Source organism: Lissotriton helveticus, chromosome 12, assembly GCF_964261635.1.
Source record: "Lissotriton helveticus chromosome 12, aLisHel1.1, whole genome shotgun sequence".
NCBI lineage: Eukaryota > Metazoa > Chordata > Amphibia > Caudata > Salamandridae > Lissotriton > Lissotriton helveticus.
Genome location: NC_136073.1, coordinates 281359171 through 281380271, shown reverse-complemented (window position 1 = coordinate 281380271; position 21101 = coordinate 281359171). Strand labels below are relative to the sequence as shown.

The window sequence follows — 21101 nt, the reverse complement described above, 5'->3', positions numbered from 1 at the left end:
GAGCCTCCCTGAACGCTGCCGCGAGACTCATCACTGGCTCACGTAAACATTCGCATATATCCCCAGACTTAAAATCTCTAAAATGGCTACCTTTTGAAGCCAGAATACAGCTAAAAATTGCCGTTATGACACACTCGGCCGTGCACCACAAGGCACCCAACTACCTCGCTCAAAAGTTATCTATATCAGGTGGCTCGAGAAACAACAGAAGTACAAAAAACCTACTCTTGAAACCTCGTAGATTCCGGAAGGAAAAAACATACAAGCGCTCCTTTTCAGGAATGGCACCCAGGATCTGGAATGCACTCCCTCCTGAAACCAGGCTTATCCCCTCCACTGCATTCTTCAAGAAAGAGGTGAAAACCATCCTCATGGCCAAGTTCACCTGAACTTTATAGGTGATGGATCAGAGTCTCTGCATCGCTGTATATTTTTGAACTTTTGATCTCCTGATTGCCTCCTGACACTATACTCTTATTTGTTTGTGACACTATTATGCTACTCTCCTACTACCGACCACTATATGATACACTTTAGTTTGTTGAATCACCCTCACGTTGCCCCCACCCCTTGTTCGCTCTATCCTTAGAATTTGGTATAAGCCATCCCTACATCCAAAGTTTACCTGAACTCTGTTGTAGCGTGATCAATGTTTTTGCGCCGTCTTATACTACTTGTTACCTGGATGTATATTGGTATGTTCTCTGTACACTACTGTTTTCCTATTATGTTTAGTGACTATTATACTGTTCCCATTAGTTCTGTTCAGGCCTGTTGCCCCTACCCCTGTCTCTGTGAAGCGCTCTGATATCTGTAAAGATCTTGTTTGCGCTATATAAAACTTTGAATAAATAAATAAATAATACACTGTGATCAGGGCCAGCTCTACAGCAGTGCGATCGGTGCCACAGCACCGGGCGCTGACTTGGGGGGGGGTCATTTTTACAAGTAATATTATTTTAACCCCTTCGCAGTGGGGGTAATTCCCCCGCTGTGCTGGGGGGCACGCACAGCGCCCCCGTGCTCGTGACGAGCTCAGCTCGTCATGAGGCACGGTGCTCGTGACGAGCTGAGCTCGTCATGACCACACCCGTTTCTGTGGAACGTTCAGCACAGCAGGGAATTATCCCCGCGTGGGAGCGTTCCACGGCTCATGACGAGCTCGTCATGAGCACCTGAGCACCGTCCCTCATGACGAGCTGAGCTCGTCATGAGCACTTAGGGTGTTAAAAGCACCAACCTGCTGGCACTTTCCTGGCCTCCAGCAATTTTTGCAGGCATCAATTAAAACATCATGATAACTCCAGTGATTTATCGTGTTCCTGGAAAGAGACAGGAGGTTCGTCTAGTGGAAGTTTTGACTCATACAAAGGTAGCGCAGAGGGTTAAAATGCTTGCTGCTAAGAACGTGTACCATGAAGATAACAAAGCGCATGTAATGTAAATAGGTCAGTGGGTTGCTGCTTCTGTAAGAGAGTTCCTTTTGTTACTTGTTGTTTGTAAGTCAAAACTGTAATATAGAACGTTGAGCTATTAACTGTCATCAAAGAGCTGAATGCAACCTGCAAGGTTTATGTTAGAGCTATAACATGACATATGTGTTTTTTGCCCAGTCTTTCGTTATCCTAATCTTGCCAAAAGGGTTCATTTGGATGGAAAACAATTCTTGTTATTAAAGAGAACCCTTAACATTGGTGTTACATTTTAAATTCTGAATTTGTGCATTTCCAGAAAAGAAGGACTCAAACTATATTCCCTATCAGTATCGATGACATGTTACTCCTACACTAAACCTTGTAGTCCTGTCTGATTTAACATTTCCTATACACTGATTTGCACACCTATGAGAGACAGAGAGAGTGAGAGTGAGAGAGAGAGACACAGAGAGAGAGAGAGAGAGAGAGAAAGAGAGAGACACAGAGAGAGAGAGAGCGAGAGAGCGAGCGAGCGAGAGGGGGGTAAAGTGCTCTGACACCATACACTGGTAGGAGTGGTGCTATAAAACTAAATGAATCCGAGAGACAGTGGTTCTGGAGACTTTAGGGGCACTGTTAAAGGGTGGTGGTGAGGGAATCCGTGGCAGAGGTGGTCATGAGGGGGGAAGAGAGAGGGTGCCAACATCACACAGGGTGCGACCAGCGCTAAAGCCAGCCCTTATTGTGCCGAATCGATCTGCAACATAGTTAGCTACCCTACAAAAAGGTAAATACAGATGATGCATGAATCGATCAATAAATCCTCGCAGTGGGTGAAAATAAACATTCGAAAAGCAGAACACCCTCAGCAAACAGTCACTGTACCACATTGCACTTTATTTTCTTTCTTTACATATGTTTTGCTAAATCTACTCTACATTGGTAATGTACTACATGAAAAAGCACATTTTAGAATGTATGTGTTTAATTTCCTTACAATGCGCCTTGCATTTAAAATTTGACTTCTAATAGACATTGCTGCATAAAACACATTTAAAATATTAGCATATTACCCACAACAAAAACACACATTTCTCAAAATATCAACAGACATATCAGCAGTCGCAAACAATGAATACTAAACAGATAAAGTTCAAATGTTCCAAATATTTGTAAACTGTGCTAAAAATCAACAAATCAATTGTGTAAAAAAAAAAAAAAAAAGAAACACACAACAAGTAGAGTACAACATGGACCTATATTGCAGTCTCAGGGTTCAGGTGACATTTGTAAACCTAGCGGTTTAGGCAGGTCATCAGAACCCCTTGCTAATTAATTAAAATATATATGAGAGATTATATATATATATACATATATATATACGTATATATATATATATATATATATATATATATATATATATATATATATATACCCACATACACACACACACCTACACACACACACCTACACACACACATACATACATGTCAGCAACACCCACTGTGTAATTAAGGTTATGTTACTGATTCTATTGAGAATATGTTTTCTGATTTGGTTGCAACTTTGGCACGGTTTCCTGAATCAGCACAAAACTTTTCAAATAGTAAGAGTGACTATGTTTTGGCCCGTCAAGCTTTGTGGAGATTTTGTCGATGGAGTGGAGGAGGCAGCAGCGAGTAGGTGCGAGTCAAAAATCCATTTTAACTTCCACAGCAACTTTCTCCTCCACTGTAGCTAAAACCTGCTGAAAATGAGCTTTGTCTGATTCATGTGAGTTACTGAAGTTTGCAACGCAGCTGCCCACGCAGTGCCGGTTATGTGCGTTAGAGGCCTGCATATCCGCAGCCAAGGTTTCAACAGTTGTGTGACTGTGAAGCCTTCATTTCTTTTACACCTGCATTCGTGAAGGTTACACCACTGTCGTCTGCACTCTTGTTCTTCTACACAGTCTGAACAACTGTATTTTATTTTTGTTACAGATGCTTTAAAGTTTGGTGTGTCTGAAGGGCACTTACAGTGCTGCTACTTTTGCTTTATCAGCTCAGTTTCTGACAGAGGCTTTTCTGCTGTACCTGTTCTGTTTGTGTTAGGTAAGCATGCATTGCTGATGACGGGGAGCTCCTTTGTCAAGGGCTACATTACAGCACAACTGGAACACATATTGGATTTAACTGTGGGGGACGGGTTTTTTAAAAGTTCAGGGAAATACTGGGCGCACAGCTTACGTAAGTGTGAGGAAAAGTTAGGTCTGGGTGCAAAAAGGTGAGGGGACAAAGGCCCTAAACCCCTCTAGAGAGTGTGCAGAGCACACGTTTAACAAGTACAAAACAATTACCCAATGCACACCAATATACAGTACAGAAAGAGATGTCTCAATGGGCATATTATAATACAAATGAACAAGTTCAGAACAAAAAAAGAGGGAAGCGAAGTTGTGCGGTTCCTCTTTAATTTGTATGGATGGCCAGCCGACACGTGTTTCGTCGTCAAGCGATCACAATGCTTGTACGACTCATCAGGGCTGTAACGCGATGAAAAAAGGACCATAGGTCGCTAAGCCGGTGATACTTCCAACCCGGCCCCTGCTCGAGACCAGGTTACTGCTTGTTGGTAATTGGTGCTCCAAAATTCGAGAGTGATGCAGTTGGGGCACGCTCTGTGTTTCGGACGGAACGGAAGTATCACCGGTATTTTTTTGTTCTGAACTTGTTCATTTGTATTATAATATGCCCATTGAGACATCTCTTTCTGTACTGTATATTGGTGTGCATTGGGTAATTGTTTTGCACATATTGGATTTAGCTAATCCCCAGTCCTTGGACACAGAGTTTAGTATTTGAATCGGTTTGGTAATTTCAGATGCCACTGGTACCCGCAAAAATTACACAGTCCAAAGATTCAAACATCGTCTCCATGTTGAACAGCCTACCAACGGTTTTCACAGTCAAGCTCATGTGACGTAATAAGACATGGCAGAATACACATGCCACAAAATACTACAGGTAGCTTTTGAGTATCTGAGACAGGCAATGGGCAGCATGCAGCCATCCCAAAAATCATGAAGAAATGTTATATCAGTGGAGAGATCCTGCCGTTATGGGTGTGTAGATGATGAAGACAGGCAGCAAAGGGAGCTAGTGTGTCCATCAGATCTGGGAGGGGCTGATGGTCATATTTCTTCAGCACCTTGATTAGGTGTGCTGCGGCATGTAGGGTGCCCTTCAGAGGGGCCACTGTAGAGTATGGTGAAGCAGTGCATTGCCAAAGTCGAGATGCACGAGGGTGAGGGCCTGAACAGCAATTATAATTTCACTTTCTAGGAGAGATGGTGTCACTTTCTTCAGTGGAGATAGCTGGTACCAGGCCTCCTTGGTTGTCTTCACAATGTGTTCTACGTCCAAGATGAATCGGAGTGACTTGGCATTGGGTGAAAGTTGGGTCAGAAATGTCCAGATGCATGTAATTGAGCAAAGTCTGGCCTGTTGTTCTTGGCCAAGAGCAGAACTCCTGTCTGAGTGGGACTGTGCTTCCTGTAGGTGGTGGTCTTCCAAATCTAGAAGAGGTAGTGTTAGAGGCATTTCATTTCGAAGGTAGCCGAGACATTCATCTGTGGGCCAGCATATTGGTGAACGTTGATACTATTGTAGGTATCTCCCAATGGGCTCTGTGTAGAGAGTTAAGATGATGGGGAAACCAAATGGATCCCTTGGAGACTCCACAGCTAACGGTGCCCATGTAAACAAAACGATATTTGGTGGACAAGTAGGAGGAGAACTAGTGGAGGACATTACAAAAGAATCCCACTTGATATTTCAGTGTGTGGATGAGAGTGAGATGATCAACAGTGTCAAGGGCTGTCCCGCAAAATCAGGAGGCAGGGGTCACTGTGGTCAGGAGGGGATTCTCTAAATCTTGTGCGGTATCTGTCTCTATGCTCCAGCGTGATCTGAAACCAGATTGGCAGTCATGCAGGAAATAGGTGACTTTGATGGGACTGTGCAGGTGTGTGTTGTCATCAGGGTCTTCAGGAGTGGGAGGATCTGGTCGGCCTTGAAAGTTTCTCCTAAGATGTTTTGAGTGAGGGTGGGGTTGATGGCAAGTGGAGAGTGTTTGGAAAGGTTTTGATGCAGTACGAGGGTAAAACATCACCTACATTGAAAGTGGTTTTGAGGGGGTTGAGGGTCTGAGCTATGTCTCAGACAGATAGGGGTTTGAAGGAGTACTATTGTGTGATTCAGTTTGTAGGTTTGGGCAGTAGCCTAAGCAGCCTTTGAGTTTCTAACACACTGTTGGATCTTTTGCGTTTTTTCCACTGAAGAGGTTGCTGGCACAGTACTAGTCTTTGGAGTGTGAAACGAGTCAGGCAGGTTGAGGCAGTGCTTGATTGTCTTGAAGCTCGACTTACACCCACCTCCATTCCACACTGATATTTCTACTGTGATTAGAAAAGTATCATTAACAACATATCCTTTAAATCTAGAATTGGTTTGGGTGAGCATGTACATATAGGGTTCCATCCTTCAGGGCATGAATTGATTGTTATCTGAGCTTCATATATAATGTTGGTGCACTGAACCACCTTCATTTTAATTATTATTCATGACATTACAGAGTGGGTTTATTCTTGCTTAAGATTCCAAAGCTGCACTACATTTCCATACGATTGGTTCCCTATTGTGGGCTTCTGCTTCGCTGTATAAAGGCTGTGCCTATTTAAGGAGGGATTCCATAAAATCAAACACTAGCTTTCAGATTGTGAAAATGTCCCACTCAATCGAATTTCACCAAGATTTGACTAGGAACATAGTTTTATCAATCACCTTTTCCCATAAGATTATTTTCGTCATGTTGAATGTGTTCCTGGATTGTTTTGCTGCTGTGCAAAGGTTTGGAAAATAGCTAATCACAGTTTTAAAATTGTATCCACCCATTGTGTGGCTGGATAACATACACTTGTTAAATTCCCACTAAGTCCCCCTGAGATACATATCAAGACACTAATAAATGTTGGGCCTGTATGACTTGAAAACGGGGACGACGGATCACTCAGAATGCTCATACTTCTTGACCGCTCAACCACATTTGACATGGGGAATAACACTGTTCTACTCCAATCAGTTGCGAATACTTCAGACAAGACCAACAGATGGTTTAAATCCATCCTGGAGGAACATACCCATGGCAGGAGGCAGCCCTCTCCCACATGCAGAGTCACATGTGGAGTAACTCTAATCTTAGTTGGATGAAACCTAGATAAAGCTTAGAGTAACTTAACTTCCTAGCTAATTTGAAACTCTAAAAACAGTTACATCAAAAGTTGAGAAATGGATGGGGATAACAGGCTCAAACTAAACAGTTCTAAAACTAAAATTCTGGTCAAGTGTCCATCAAGCACACAGCCTCGAAAAATTGACACCCTAACCCCCCTCTACTCTAGGCAAACCCAAATATTGTTTTGTAGAACAGGGTTCCTTCAAAATAGGCTAAAGTCCATCTCATTCCTACAAAATACTTAAAAATGGCTAAACTTTAAACCGAAGATGAAGTCGGATAAAGAGTACAATATACAGGCAAATGAAAGAACAATTATATAATAAATTCTCAGGCTACATAAGTACACTGGCTGTTATATCCACTTCAATTTATGTCACTTTTGTTAAAAAGAAGTCCTACCACATAGGTGGGCTGACTTCTTTTTATTTAAGTGTATTTTCTTATTTGATGCATTGTTTTGCACTGCTTTTCAACAAAAACAGTAAATAATATTGACTTTCAGTTTAGCTCAAAACAATTGTGGAAATACTAGAGGTTAAAAATGCAGAAATCATAAAACTGGAGTCAAATATGTGTTGTGTTTGAACACAGTTATGGTTTGTTTTTTAATCATTTCTACATTGCCAAACTCAGAAGGCTACCTTATGTTGGGTCAGTACCTGTAAACTTAGCAGAAAAGCACTTTTTACTATAACGTTCAATCTGATAATACAGTGGATATCATGAATCTAAAAGCAATATCAGAAAACTGTGGAGAGGCACTGTGTATTTGCAATCTAGAGAAAAAGAGGTTTGTTGACTAGCAAATTGGTGTAGTAGGAGGATTCCATGCAGCATAGTTTGTTGGGAGCAAAATCCAACAGAGTGCAATGCACATGTCTCAGATACCTGAAAAGATCATCTTTGTAGGCCTCCAACCGAAAGATGCAACACAGTTAGTTTTTTTTAAAAGATAGAGACAAGCTATGCTTGTAAACAAAAGTCTCCTCCAGCTGGCTTTTGTACACAGTTTTACAATAACATGACTAGCCCATTTAATAACACTCCTCTCTTCTACAAGTATCACACAGAGGTCTTGGTGACACAGGGCTTTTTGTCCACAAATGCATGCACTGAGTAAAAAGCATCGTCCCAATATTCTCTTCCATTTTACACCTGTCCACCCCTCGACTCCCAAAGACAAATGTGTAGAAAATTAATATCTCAATCTTCATCATCAGAATCCATGACTTTTCTTCTGTTAAACTAAAAAACAAAAAACAAAAGTTATCATCCTAAATGCGTATCCGCAGACAGGTACAGATAAAAATGCAATTAGTCCTTCACCTCAATTTATGCATTTGGATAAAAAATATGCAGTTTTACATGCCAATTTATTTTAATTTATATTAGTATCATAACTGAAATATTTGTTTTTCATATCTCAATCGGTTGTTGATGTACAGCCTGGCTTGCAGGAGATACTTCTATTGTCTTATCAATCCAGAAATTTGGAACCTCTCCTTACTTGCACATTTGATTACTGAAGGCATTTACCATCAGTGGGGTTTAAATGGAAAATAAAATATTGCGATAACTAAGCTGATACAACATTCATAACAACTTTGTTTCTATTAACATATCTGAAAACATTAAGCTGAAAGAACACCATCATACTAGTCTGTCAAAATGTACATGCTTTTAGGTTGTTCTTGTATCTGCTGAAGAAACTGTCCACCTTTTGCCAAGACTCATCGGCTGTGCTAGTCAAATTATTACCATTAGGCATGCGTTGTACCTTGAATCGCAGAGTAAAAGAGAAGAACCCCTCCACAACAAAAAGTTAATTAGCTTGCAACACTAGTTCCAGGCCAAATTAAATATAGTTCTACCGAAAACCCCTTTTGAGCACCTACCATTTTGTGATGCAGTTCTAAATATAAAAATCAATTTGCTAGATGGGGTCCACTTAGTCAATTGGCTAAAAGATGCACAAACAGGAGTCCGCAAGTACACTGGATTTCAGAGAGCCGACATCCAACCTGCACCCAGATTCTCTTTCCAGGAGAATACACAATAAAGAGCGAATGTGGATAGAGAAACATGATTTGCTAATCGAGCCTTTTACGTACTGTTTCCAACTCACAAATTCTGCGAAGTTGCATATTAAAGGCTGCTCACTAACGGTAATGTAACAGGTAATGTTAAATGATGACCACTGTAGTCCCCGATTAAAGAAATTGAATGCTCTTCTACCAGCCAAAACAACCTGCACATTGGACAGTATGAGGCACTCCATGAAAGAGAACTGTTAATGCTAGTCCAGAACGGTGACACATAACTTTGAGAACAACTTGTTAATTAAGTTATACATGACATTTTCTACGTAGTGTTGACTTTGCTACACAACAGTGCACCCAAAAGCACATCCTGAGCATCACATCTTTCTGAAAGCATGAAAGCAGCCAGCTGCAGGTCTTATAAAGGGAATAATTTGGATAGTGTAGGTAGACTGCTCCCAGTCTAAGCTGGTCTCGCAGTCTACTATTTGTGGGCTGTGAGACAAAGGGTCCATAGGCTACAGTGCTTCACCTGCCTATCCCCAAACGAATGGCAATAACAGCAGATATTCATCCAGAACAAATCCCATTGCTTTCTCTGAATGCCGGTCTCAACAGGTTGAAAAATGACTCCCTGGCCTTAGTGAACATTAGTTTAGGAAGAGCATTGATGTTACAAGTGAAAACCCGATACGTAAATATATCTGGTTCAATAAAGACCGGGGGAAGAAAAGCAGTCCAACAATAGGTAGAGGTGATGTTTTTCAGAGGGATTTTATGAGTGAAGTTGGAGTTGTCTATTATAAAACTAAGAACCCAGTGTTAAAAAAAATCCTGGTATTCACTGTTTACCCATCTTTAATATTACATTATGTATGTCCCTAATAAATTATCTGCCGCCGCTTTCTTCATCTATGCAGGAGCCGAGTAGTAACGGGAGAGCTATACATATCACTGCTTGCTTTCTGCCATTTCCTTGGATCTGAGAAGATCTGCTTGAGGTGGTAGAAGGCAGGTTAGACCTTTAGCCACGATTTCATCACCTTGCTTGGTTCTTTGGAGACCTGAGCAAGGAGATGAATCTGAGGGGAAGTAAGCGATTGCTCTGGTGACAATCTAACTTTGTTAAGTCCCACTGTTGCTAAATCCTGCCAGTGAATATCCAGAGTCCCAGTAAATTAGTAAATTTGCATCCACAATGCGCTTTATTTTAAAGTCTTATGAACCCCAGAAAGAACTCTGAAAACTGTCCTACATCTCTCAGATCAATGCTAGGCATGCAAACTCCATGATGGCTAGTTAGGATTTCCTGATACTTATTCACCCTTCACTCGCCATCTTTTGAAATAATGCACACAAAAAGACTTGCTCACACAATCATTCATTATGACACTTGTTGCAAATAGGATATTCACTCTCTAAAAGTATTGATGTAAACTTGGGCTGTAGCCTGAAACAAAGAACCTCATTGTGAAAAGTTCAAATACCCCCCTTCTATGTTCAATGTGCCATGCTCATAATCTCTTGAGTTTTTGCACGTCTAACCCCATATCACCTTGCCGAGATACTAACATCTGACTGTTTTAACTTGCCACATATGTATGAAATGCTGCAGAGTCAATGCCTGTCCTAATCACAATAAAAAAAACACACACCCAACAAAAAAGTTACTAAAAATTAAAGAAATGTTCCGGGATCAGTTTCCGTGGGCAAACTGTATCCGGTATGAAAAACTGTTGTGCCGTTCACATCAATATGTAAAGAGAACTGCAAAATGTAACATTGCCATTATAAAACCACTGAGCATTCACACCATTTCTGTGTTGTTAACGGCAATACAATTAGCCAACTTTGACAATTTTAATATACTAACGCGTACTTTTACTGTTGTCTTCTTGTCTGTCTGCTGGCTGACCTTCTCCAAAATTTCTATCAACCCTTGTTCAGATATCTATGGGAAGAACAGAAATCTGTATATTTAATACAATACATTGTTGTTCATAACATACAATAAGTTTACTCCATTTATGGTCAATAAATGCAAATACAATATGACTACATTTCGGTTTGTGAGAAAATACTTAAGCTTCTACTGAATTGTAACCCAAATAACCCTCAAAATTAAACACAATGATCAAATGTAGAGGAAATAGATAATGTGTACAGCCAGCCGTAGGTGTGTGTGGGGGGGCGGGGGAGGTTTGAAGGTGAATGAGCAATAAAGATGGCTGTAAATTCGGTTTTATTTTGTCACATTTGCTGAGCATCCAGACACACAGGGCAACTGTGAGGCTGTCTTCTGACAAATTGTTGCTTATTCTTTTAACATTGAAATTGATGTTCACTTTTCTTTCTCTGACTGCAAAGTTAAAGGATTTTATAAAGTGAACTATGTGACAGTCTTACTGTTTGGTGTGAAAGGAAAGACTGTAGGATGTCATTTTTTTCCCACCCAACAACATTTTAATACCTGTAAATGAACTGACAAAATGAAACGTAAAGCACAAATAAAGCACTTTTTTGTCATTCCGAAGAGCGATAGAAAACAAGATTTGAATAGGATCAAAATAAATCAGGACACTTTACTAGGTGATTTGCAAATGAAAAAATTTGCTGATACCAGATTTCCACATATCATTTGTGCTCTATATAGTTATATCACTAAAACTGCATGCCTTGGCACATTTAGTAGCCTTCTCAATGAAGATCGTGCGGTCTGTAAAAGACTCTAAGCTACCATACCATGCTTTAGTAATATACTTGCGACAGTGTGCTACAAAATGGATCTCCAGCTGCATACTACACCCTTAATACTCTTGCTGAATGGGCATGGCTCATTTACTACACTGGGGTTTATGTGATGCTTGGGGTTTTCACAATCCCTATAAATTCAACCATGCAACAGTGATGGCAGCACCCCCACTCTGAAAATTGTTCCCGCGCCACTGCAACTAGCAGTAGAATACAGGGTGGTACTACTTTGTGGTCTGTGGCCCAAGAGAGAAGGATTTTATTTCGACATAGCATTTATATTAATGTATTCATTAATTCATTGCACAGATCTAGTTGCTGTGCTATCTTTCCTCGAACAACGAAGCTTGCCACATAACCCTGTCATCTCTGAATTATTTGTAAGTAATTCTCTCTGGTCGTGCCTAATTCATGGCGGGGTTAACATGCCAAGCAGGTGACCGTGGTTTTGAGAAACCTCTCTTCTGGAACTGAAATGCTCATAAAGGTGGCTGAAACAAAGGTCTGTGATTTCCAAGAGTGTCCAACTTCAAATCAACCATATAGGTCTACAGGCAACATGTTAAGCTGTTCCTAAAGACTGGTGAAACCTAAAAGGATCTTATTCACTGTCATTTGATGACTTAGGGCCTGATTACGATAGAGGTCGGAGGACATGTAGTTGGCATGAATCCAACTGCCGGACTTCTTGTTAATGGCGACATCAATGATCCTTTTAAGATGTCAAGGGGGACCAGACAGGGCTACCCACTCTCCCCTCTCCTCTTTCACCTATACATTGAGCCGTTTGCTCAACAGCTTAGGGACGATCCTAACATCCAGCCTTTTAAGTACGGGGAGTGGGAGAGGAAGGTAGCCCTGTATGCTGATGATATTTTAGCTCTTTCAGCTAATTTACATACATCATTCCCAGCCATCGTCAGCCTAGCTCAGGAGTTCGGTTTGGTTTCAGGTTATGAAATCAACGCCTCGAAGACAGAAATCATGGCCTGGAATCTTGGAGGAACCCAGCATCGGCACCGGATCAGCCCCAAAATGAGATACTTGGGGATTAATGTCCTTCAAGATACCACTAGGATCGCGGGGACTAACCTAGCTATGGTGGCTAGGGAGTGCCAGAGGCTAATGAAATCTTGGGCCCTACTCCCTTTATCCCTTATAGGTAGAGTTAATCTGGTCAAGGCGTCAATACTCTCTATAATGACTTTCCCCTTCAATTGTATTTCCCTTCACTTTGAAAAATCTACCATTGACAAGCTGCAGAGTGTAGAGATTATATGGTCGCTAAATATTTTCCCCTAGACCCCCTTTTCATATTGTGTGTTCCTGTTCAGAGCAGCTGCGGGTCAAACTCTGGGTTTCCAGAGTCACTGGGTCCCATCTTTTCGCTCACCTCATTGATTGCAATTGATTCCATTTGTCTAACTATAACTGATTTCGCAGGATTAGCATTTGATGAGGATGTCCTCAACACCATTTTGACTAACAACCCAAGCATTTTAGATTCCCTAACGGAGAGTACGAGCAACACCAAAGATGACTGGCTCACATTACTGAATTTGAAGAAGACCCACTCACGCACCTCCATTCATGGGGTGGCAATGGCAACCTTCGAGGCAAATGTGCACCTACAGGTCTTATTGTCACCAATACACCCAGGCTCTTTTTAACAGACGAAGAGTTCCTACGGGATTGGTCACTTATCGCATGGCAGTGCACCCACGATTGGCTCATCCTAATAATCAGTACGGCTAAAAGAATGGCAGATGCCATCCTCATTGAAATTCAAGTCCTTGAAGGACAGATTAAAACAACCATTAGCAGTACCTTAAATAAACAAGCATTTGCAATGCAATAGGCCTCGCATTAGGAAAGTTATTGGTATTGTAAATGACACATTTTTTATTTATGTGTTGGTTTTGAAAATAGCGAAAATAGCTTTGTCATTTACAATGCCAATAGTTATAACTTTCGCAAATGTGACACCTATAGCATTTGTAATGCTACAGGTGATTGAATGTATTGATATTACAAATAACAATGGCTTTTAATTTTTTTAATAATTAATACTTAAATAAAAGTTATTGTAATTTATAATGGTAATAGCTTAAACTTTTGTAAATTGTCGTCAGGGTGGGCAGAGGCATGAATGTTTCTACATTCATTTTTTAAAGCTGTCCCTTTAAAAAATATTGCTGGATTCAGCGATATAATTTGATGTATTAATGTGAAACACATCTGCGTGATGAAATGCACATTTTTTTATTTTGTAGAGCCTTTATCATATTTTCACACTTTTTGTTGCAAAATGTTTTTTTTAAATTAATAGTTTCCTAAAGTTACATGGTGCAGTGCACATTATTTGTTTCTTCCCTTTTACTCCAGTTAGTGTAAATAAATGCTGGCCTGTTTATTGCTCATCTTCCTGAATGTTATTACTTGATCAAGTGAACAGCAGCCCAGTGCAGTGGTTCTGCTGGGGGCTGCAAGTAAAGGTCAGGAGAGCTGCATAGTGCTCCTGTGCCGTACTTTGAGAAGGACTGTGTGAGACAGTTTGCTGCTTTGCTGCCAGTTTGGAATTGTAACAAGATAATTGCTGCTGAGATGTGCATTGATTTGCAGTGTCAAGTCCACACGCTGCAAAAATGCCAACTGAGCAGTCTGTCCTCCCGTGGTCGGTACACTGAGTACCATTAATTGGACAATAGTATCACCTGTTAATTACAGTGCCTAGAAATGGCATAAGCGGGGCATGAAGTGCTACATATGAAAATGCATTATGAAACTAGCAACGTCCTATCATGAACTGGCAAAACTCCAGGACGCCCAGTCACCCGCTGGAGCTGATTTTCGGTATACTGCAGAGCATTACTGAACGAATACATGGAATAAATGTGTATTCTCTTCGCCATGCGGTGTGGCTTGAAAAGCATGCGGAGCAGCCTGCAGTGTTTTGGGCGCAGGGTTGTGCTCCGTGTAATATTTGTGCTTCCATCTGAAGAACCGTGGCTGGCACCAAGACTTGGAGGAAGATCTGAGACTCCCGCCCGACCTCAAGTGTGATCAGAAAGGGCCGTGTACGGGGGCGCTCGACGGGCCTGCAGGTAAAAAGCCACACTACACAGAAGAGGCAAGAAGAGTGGAAAAAGGAAGCCCTTCATGACGAGTTTGAGGCATTTTGAAAACCTTTCTTTCGTATAGATAAGTCAGTGTGTGATAAATACAGAAAAGAAAAATCAAACAACGCTTATTTCAACAATTACATTGAATAAAAACATTTTAAACACGCACAAACTCTACATCACTAGAAAACAAAGCTTTGTTAAAACATTTCGGGAAGCGTGTGTGCGCGCTTTGTTTATTTTTCAAAAGCGCACACACTTCCTGACGCGTTTTAAGAAGGGGTTTTCTATTAATAATAAAAAGCGTTTAGAATGTATTGTGCTTAACTTTTATGTATTTATCTTGAGCACAATTAAATCAAGCATTGGCGCCGCGCGGCAATAAAAACAAGTTAAACGAGGGTGAAATAAAAAAAAAAAAAGCTCTTGGCATTGCTGTGGGGAGGGGGGAAAGGGGGAGGGGGGAGGATAAACGCGAGACACGGCCTGGCGTCCGTGAAAGTGAAAGTACGGCCGGCCGGCCGTGAATAACTAGGGGAGGAGAAGAGCGAACGCTGGGGGAAGGTTTGAGAGGGATTCTGGTGGCTTTGATGCATGCACGCGCTTTTCACGGGCACTGCATTTTATTTCGACATAGCATTTATATTAATGTATTCATTAATTCATTGCACAGATCTAGTTGCTGTGCTATCTTTCCTCGAACAACGAAGCTTGCCACATAACCCTGTCATCTCTGAATTATTTGTAAGTAATTCTCTCTGGTCGTGCCTAATTCATGGCGGGGTTAACATGCCAAGCAGGTGACCGTGGTTTTGAGAAACCTCTCTTCTGGAACTGAAATGCTCATAAAGGTGGCTGAAACAAAGGTCTGTGATTTCCAAGAGTGTCCAACTTCAAATCAACCATATAGGTCTACAGGCAACATGTTAAGCTGTTCCTAAAGACTGGTGAAACCTAAAAGGATCTTATTCACTGTCATTTGATGACTTAGGGCCTGATTACGATAGAGGTCGGAGGACATGTAGTTGGCATGAATCCAACTGCCGGACTTCTTGTTAATGGCGACATCAATGATCCTTTTAAGATGTCAAGGGGGACCAGACAGGGCTACCCACTCTCCCCTCTCCTCTTTCACCTATACATTGAGCCGTTTGCTCAACAGCTTAGGGACGATCCTAACATCCAGCCTTTTAAGTACGGGGAGTGGGAGAGGAAGGTAGCCCTGTATGCTGATGATATTTTAGCTCTTTCAGCTAATTTACATACATCATTCCCAGCCATCGTCAGCCTAGCTCAGGAGTTCGGTTTGGTTTCAGGTTATGAAATCAACGCCTCGAAGACAGAAATCATGGCCTGGAATCTTGGAGGAACCCAGCATCGGCACCGGATCAGCCCCAAAATGAGATACTTGGGGATTAATGTCCTTCAAGATACCACTAGGATCGCGGGGACTAACCTAGCTATGGTGGCTAGGGAGTGCCAGAGGCTAATGAAATCTTGGGCCCTACTCCCTTTATCCCTTATAGGTAGAGTTAATCTGGTCAAGGCGTCAATACTCTCTATAATGACTTTCCCCTTCAATTGTATTTCCCTTCACTTTGAAAAATCTACCATTGACAAGCTGCAGAGTGTAGAGATTATATGGTCGCTAAATATTTTCCCCTAGACCCCCTTTTCATATTGTGTGTTCCTGTTCAGAGCAGCTGCGGGTCAAACTCTGGGTTTCCAGAGTCACTGGGTCCCATCTTTTCGCTCACCTCATTGATTGCAATTGATTCCATTTGTCTAACTATAACTGATTTCGCAGGATTAGCATTTGATGAGGATGTCCTCAACACCATTTTGACTAACAACCCAAGCATTTTAGATTCCCTAACGGAGAGTACGAGCAACACCAAAGATGACTGGCTCACATTACTGAATTTGAAGAAGACCCACTCACGCACCTCCATTCATGGGGTGGCAATGGCAACCTTCGAGGCAAATGTGCACCTACAGGTCTTATTGTCACCAATACACCCAGGCTCTTTTTAACAGACGAAGAGTTCCTACGGGATTGGTCACTTATCGCATGGCAGTGCACCCACGATTGGCTCATCCTAATAATCAGTACGGCTAAAAGAATGGCAGATGCCATCCTCATTGAAATTCAAGTCCTTGAAGGACAGATTAAAACAACCATTAGCAGTACCTTAAATAAACAAGCATTTGCAATGCAATAGGCCTCGCATTAGGAAAGTTATTGGTATTGTAAATGACACATTTTTTATTTATGTGTTGGTTTTGAAAATAGCGAAAATAGCTTTGTCATTTACAATGCCAATAGTTATAACTTTCGCAAATGTGACACCTATAGCATTTGTAATGCTACAGGTGATTGAATGTATTGATATTACAAATAACAATGGCTTTTAATTTTTTTAATAATTAATACTTAAATAAAAGTTATTGTAATTTATAATGGTAATAGCTTAAACTTTTGTAAATTGTCGTCAGGGTGGGCAGAGGCATGAATGTTTCTACATTCATTTTTTAAAGCTGTCCCTTTAAAAAATATTGCTGGATTCAGCGATATAATTTGATGTATTAATGTGAAACACATCTGCGTGATGAAATGCACATTTTTTTATTTTGTAGAGCCTTTATCATATTTTCACACTTTTTGTTGCAAAATGTTTTTTTTAAATTAATAGTTTCCTAAAGTTACATGGTGCAGTGCACATTATTTGTTTCTTCCCTTTTACTCCAGTTAGTGTAAATAAATGCTGGCCTGTTTATTGCTCATCTTCCTGAATGTTATTACTTGATCAAGTGAACAGCAGCCCAGTGCAGTGGTTCTGCTGGGGGCTGCAAGTAAAGGTCAGGAGAGCTGCATAGTGCTCCTGTGCCGTACTTTGAGAAGGACTGTGTGAGACAGTTTGCTGCTTTGCTGCCAGTTTGGAATTGTAACAAGATAATTGCTGCTGAGATGTGCATTGATTTGCAGTGTCAAGTCCACACGCTGCAAAAATGCCAACTGAGCAGTCTGTCCTCCCGTGGTCGGTACACTGAGTACCATTAATTGGACAATAGTATCACCTGTTAATTACAGTGCCTAGAAATGGCATAAGCGGGGCATGAAGTGCTACATATGAAAATGCATTATGAAACTAGCAACGTCCTATCATGAACTGGCAAAACTCCAGGACGCCCAGTCACCCGCTGGAGCTGATTTTCGGTATACTGCAGAGCATTACTGAACGAATACATGGAATAAATGTGTATTCTCTTCGCCATGCGGTGTGGCTTGAAAAGCATGCGGAGCAGCCTGCAGTGTTTTGGGCGCAGGGTTGTGCTCCGTGTAATATTTGTGCTTCCATCTGAAGAACCGTGGCTGGCACCAAGACTTGGAGGAAGATCTGAGACTCCCGCCCGACCTCAAGTGTGATCAGAAAGGGCCGTGTACGGGGGCGCTCGACGGGCCTGCAGGTAAAAAGCCACACTACACAGAAGAGGCAAGAAGAGTGGAAAAAGGAAGCCCTTCATGACGAGTTTGAGGCATTTTGAAAACCTTTCTTTCGTATAGATAAGTCAGTGTGTGATAAATACAGAAAAGAAAAATCAAACAACGCTTATTTCAACAATTACATTGAATAAAAACATTTTAAACACGCACAAACTCTACATCACTAGAAAACAAAGCTTTGTTAAAACATTTCGGGAAGCGTGTGTGCGCGCTTTGTTTATTTTTCAAAAGCGCACACACTTCCTGACGCGTTTTAAGAAGGGGTTTTCTATTAATAATAAAAAGCGTTTAGAATGTATTGTGCTTAACTTTTATGTATTTATCTTGAGCACAATTAAATCAAGCATTGGCGCCGCGCGGCAATAAAAACAAGTTAAACGAGGGTGAAATAAAAAAAAAAAAAGCTCTTGGCATTGCTGTGGGGAGGGGGGAAAGGGGGAGGGGGGAGGATAAACGCGAGACACGGCCTGGCGTCCGTGAAAGTGAAAGTACGGCCGGCCGGCCGTGAATAACTAGGGGAGGAGAAGAGCGAACGCTGGGGGAAGGTTTGAGAGGGATTCTGGTGGCTTTGATGCATGCACGCGCTTTTCACGGGCACTGCATGAAATCGCCCGTTTCGTTAAGCTCTGGTTAAGCCCCTATATCTCTCGCCAGCAATGCGCAAGCGCATTAGCAGGCGAGACCTAAAAACTAAATACAGGACAGAGTGAAAAGACAGTGATGAAGAGGAAGGAGATGATGTGTGAGAGATGCAGTTGGAAGACTTCATAAAGATGTGGGGGAGAAAAAAGGCATAAGTGGGTAACCATGAGAGGCAGCAGAGGAAAGTGGTGAGAAGGATAGAACACTAACTACTGAGGCACTTCAAAGACCACTGCCTTTTTCCAAAGATTTTTAAAATGTTTAATTCACAGGCCAATATTCTTAGAAGTGAAACATTTTCAATTCTAATCATTCACAACAAAATCTTTTTTCATTACTCACTTATATAAACTGGTAAACACTGGCAACACCAACAGGTCTCTATTGTAATCGACGTATGTTCATTGTTGTGTGATACATCTGGATGGAATAACATAAAACTTGCTGAGAGGCACCTGAATTCTGATCATTGCTTTTATTTACCCGTGAGAAAGTGTCATTCAAAGTGTCACACATCTGGCAGAAGAATATCACTCATATGCACACCTTAAGCATAGACATATCACACAAACAATCTGAAAACCTGACAACTATGAAGCTCAGACAGGACTTTTCCTATTAGAGCAGGGTCAAGACTGATTTTCATGTGGCTGGATCCAATGTGAGGTGGCATTGCAGGCAAAAGTACGATCTAACCCATTGTTCTTTCACCTGCTATGCCACCCTGCCTACCCTGAGCGATTGCAAGTAGTACACTAGACTTACTGCAAGCATTCTTCTTATTAAAATAGGCATTGAATATTAAAATAGTATATAAAGTACAACAACCGTAAATATTTAGTAATCGGATGTAAATGGGCGCTAGGCGCAGGTACCAGCACACCACTAAGGTGTTGTATGGTGGGAAGTAAGTGGTTTGGCCTAAGCACTGTCCTAGCAGATTCTTAAGTGTGTATTTTTAACATTGTACAAAAAAATCTACGCAAGCTTATCGTGCTCTCTGACATAGCAGAATTGAATTTATAATAGCTTTTATTTACCCTTTTATAATAGCTTTTATGGACCCTTTTATCGTGTGCTATATTTACTTGCGTTGATTTGTTTTGTCATCCTCCGTGGAAGGACAATATCTAAACGTAATACAAATCAATTCCATTCGACTGCTACTCTAAAGCAAAAGCATACGCAGAGAAACAGCCTGACCTCAACATGGCCGCTGCTTGTGACCGGACTAGTTTTAAAGTTGGTTATCTAGAGAAAAACATAGGACTGGTGTGTCTAGTCACCCATGGAACGAGGGTGCTTGTCAGCTATTCTTCCAATTCACCCCACCGACCAGGAGTTTATCCGACTCGTACTGTGCATCATGGTCATGGAAACAGAGGAAAGACTGCTAGAGTGGGTCACGTGTGCCGCTGCTTCGTTTCCGGTCTTCTTCTACTGCCATCTTCCCCCCTCGTGTGTGCCTTTTTTTGGCCCGCGGCTCAGTGTGGAGCCTTAAACTCATCAGCTGCAGAACACATGGAGTGCACACGCCAGAAAAAAAGGTATGCCCGTAGGAGTGAACCGTTTAGCTATTTCACTACGTGCTGTTTGTGCAGGATCCCCAGAGTTTTCCTACTGGTGATCTTCACTATCCCACCACCCGAGGGAAACTCGGGACCCCGGACTACATTGCAGGCCGCTGTCCCAAGAAGAAGAGGGGGTAGGGAAATGGGTCATAATGTGAGTGAGGTAGTGGGTGCAGCGGAACAAGGTGACGGCTACAGTTGATGGGCGACTGTTGCGGTGAGAAGGCCAGTGTATGTGACGGGTGGGACCTGAAGAGGGCGAGGCTCTTCAGGAGTAGTAAGCGACATACCCATCCCTTGCGAAAGTTGTGTGACCAGCTGTGGGAGTTTTTATTGTAATGAGATGCCTCAAAATGGGGTAGGAGTGAGTGTTTTAGCTGAGTGCATTCTGCAAACTAGGTAGGGGCATAATATGTGGTAATTGGCTGATAATATTTGAGTTTTCTATTTTTACTGTGGCTGGTGGACTTAAGGCCATTTAGAGCCAAAGAGAGCTGTATCTTAGTTGTATTGTATCATTTACATAGCGCTTACTACCCATTTGGGTTGACCGGTACGTGCGGTGAACTCTTCCTTGTTTGTGACCTGGCGAGGGTAGCACGGGTGCCTTGTGCCAGCAAGTAAAATGGAGCCACCCCCACCCCGTCCCAAATTCATGTGTTTGGTAATACAAGTCGATCACAATCCCCGATTGGTTATGTGATTGTGATTTATGGAAGAGTAGTAGTGACATGTTTGAATTCACCATGGTGATGCAAGGGATGCGCCCAATCTCATTT

At 41.7% G+C, this 21101-nt stretch overlaps 1 protein-coding gene across 2 annotated transcripts in view; it reads right to left on the bottom strand.

Moving 5' to 3' along the window:
- Nucleotides 1-2291: 2291 nt before the first annotated feature.
- Nucleotides 2292-21101, bottom strand: part of PDCD5 (programmed cell death 5) — a 76187-nt gene continuing 57377 nt past the window's right edge. Inside the window, exons 5-7 of one of the 2 annotated variants that reach the window (XR_013603819.1) lie at nucleotides 19094-19171; nucleotides 10611-10682; nucleotides 2292-7937 (exon numbers count right to left, since the gene is read on the bottom strand). Coding sequence is in view for 1 of the 2 variants with exons in the window: in XM_078670802.1 (XP_078526928.1) it covers nucleotides 7896-7937; nucleotides 10611-10682 (114 nt within the window). In the remaining variant the exon portion in view is untranslated. The remainder of the gene's footprint in view (nucleotides 7938-10610; nucleotides 10683-19093; nucleotides 19172-21101) is intronic. The other variant, XM_078670802.1, reaches the window with a different exon arrangement.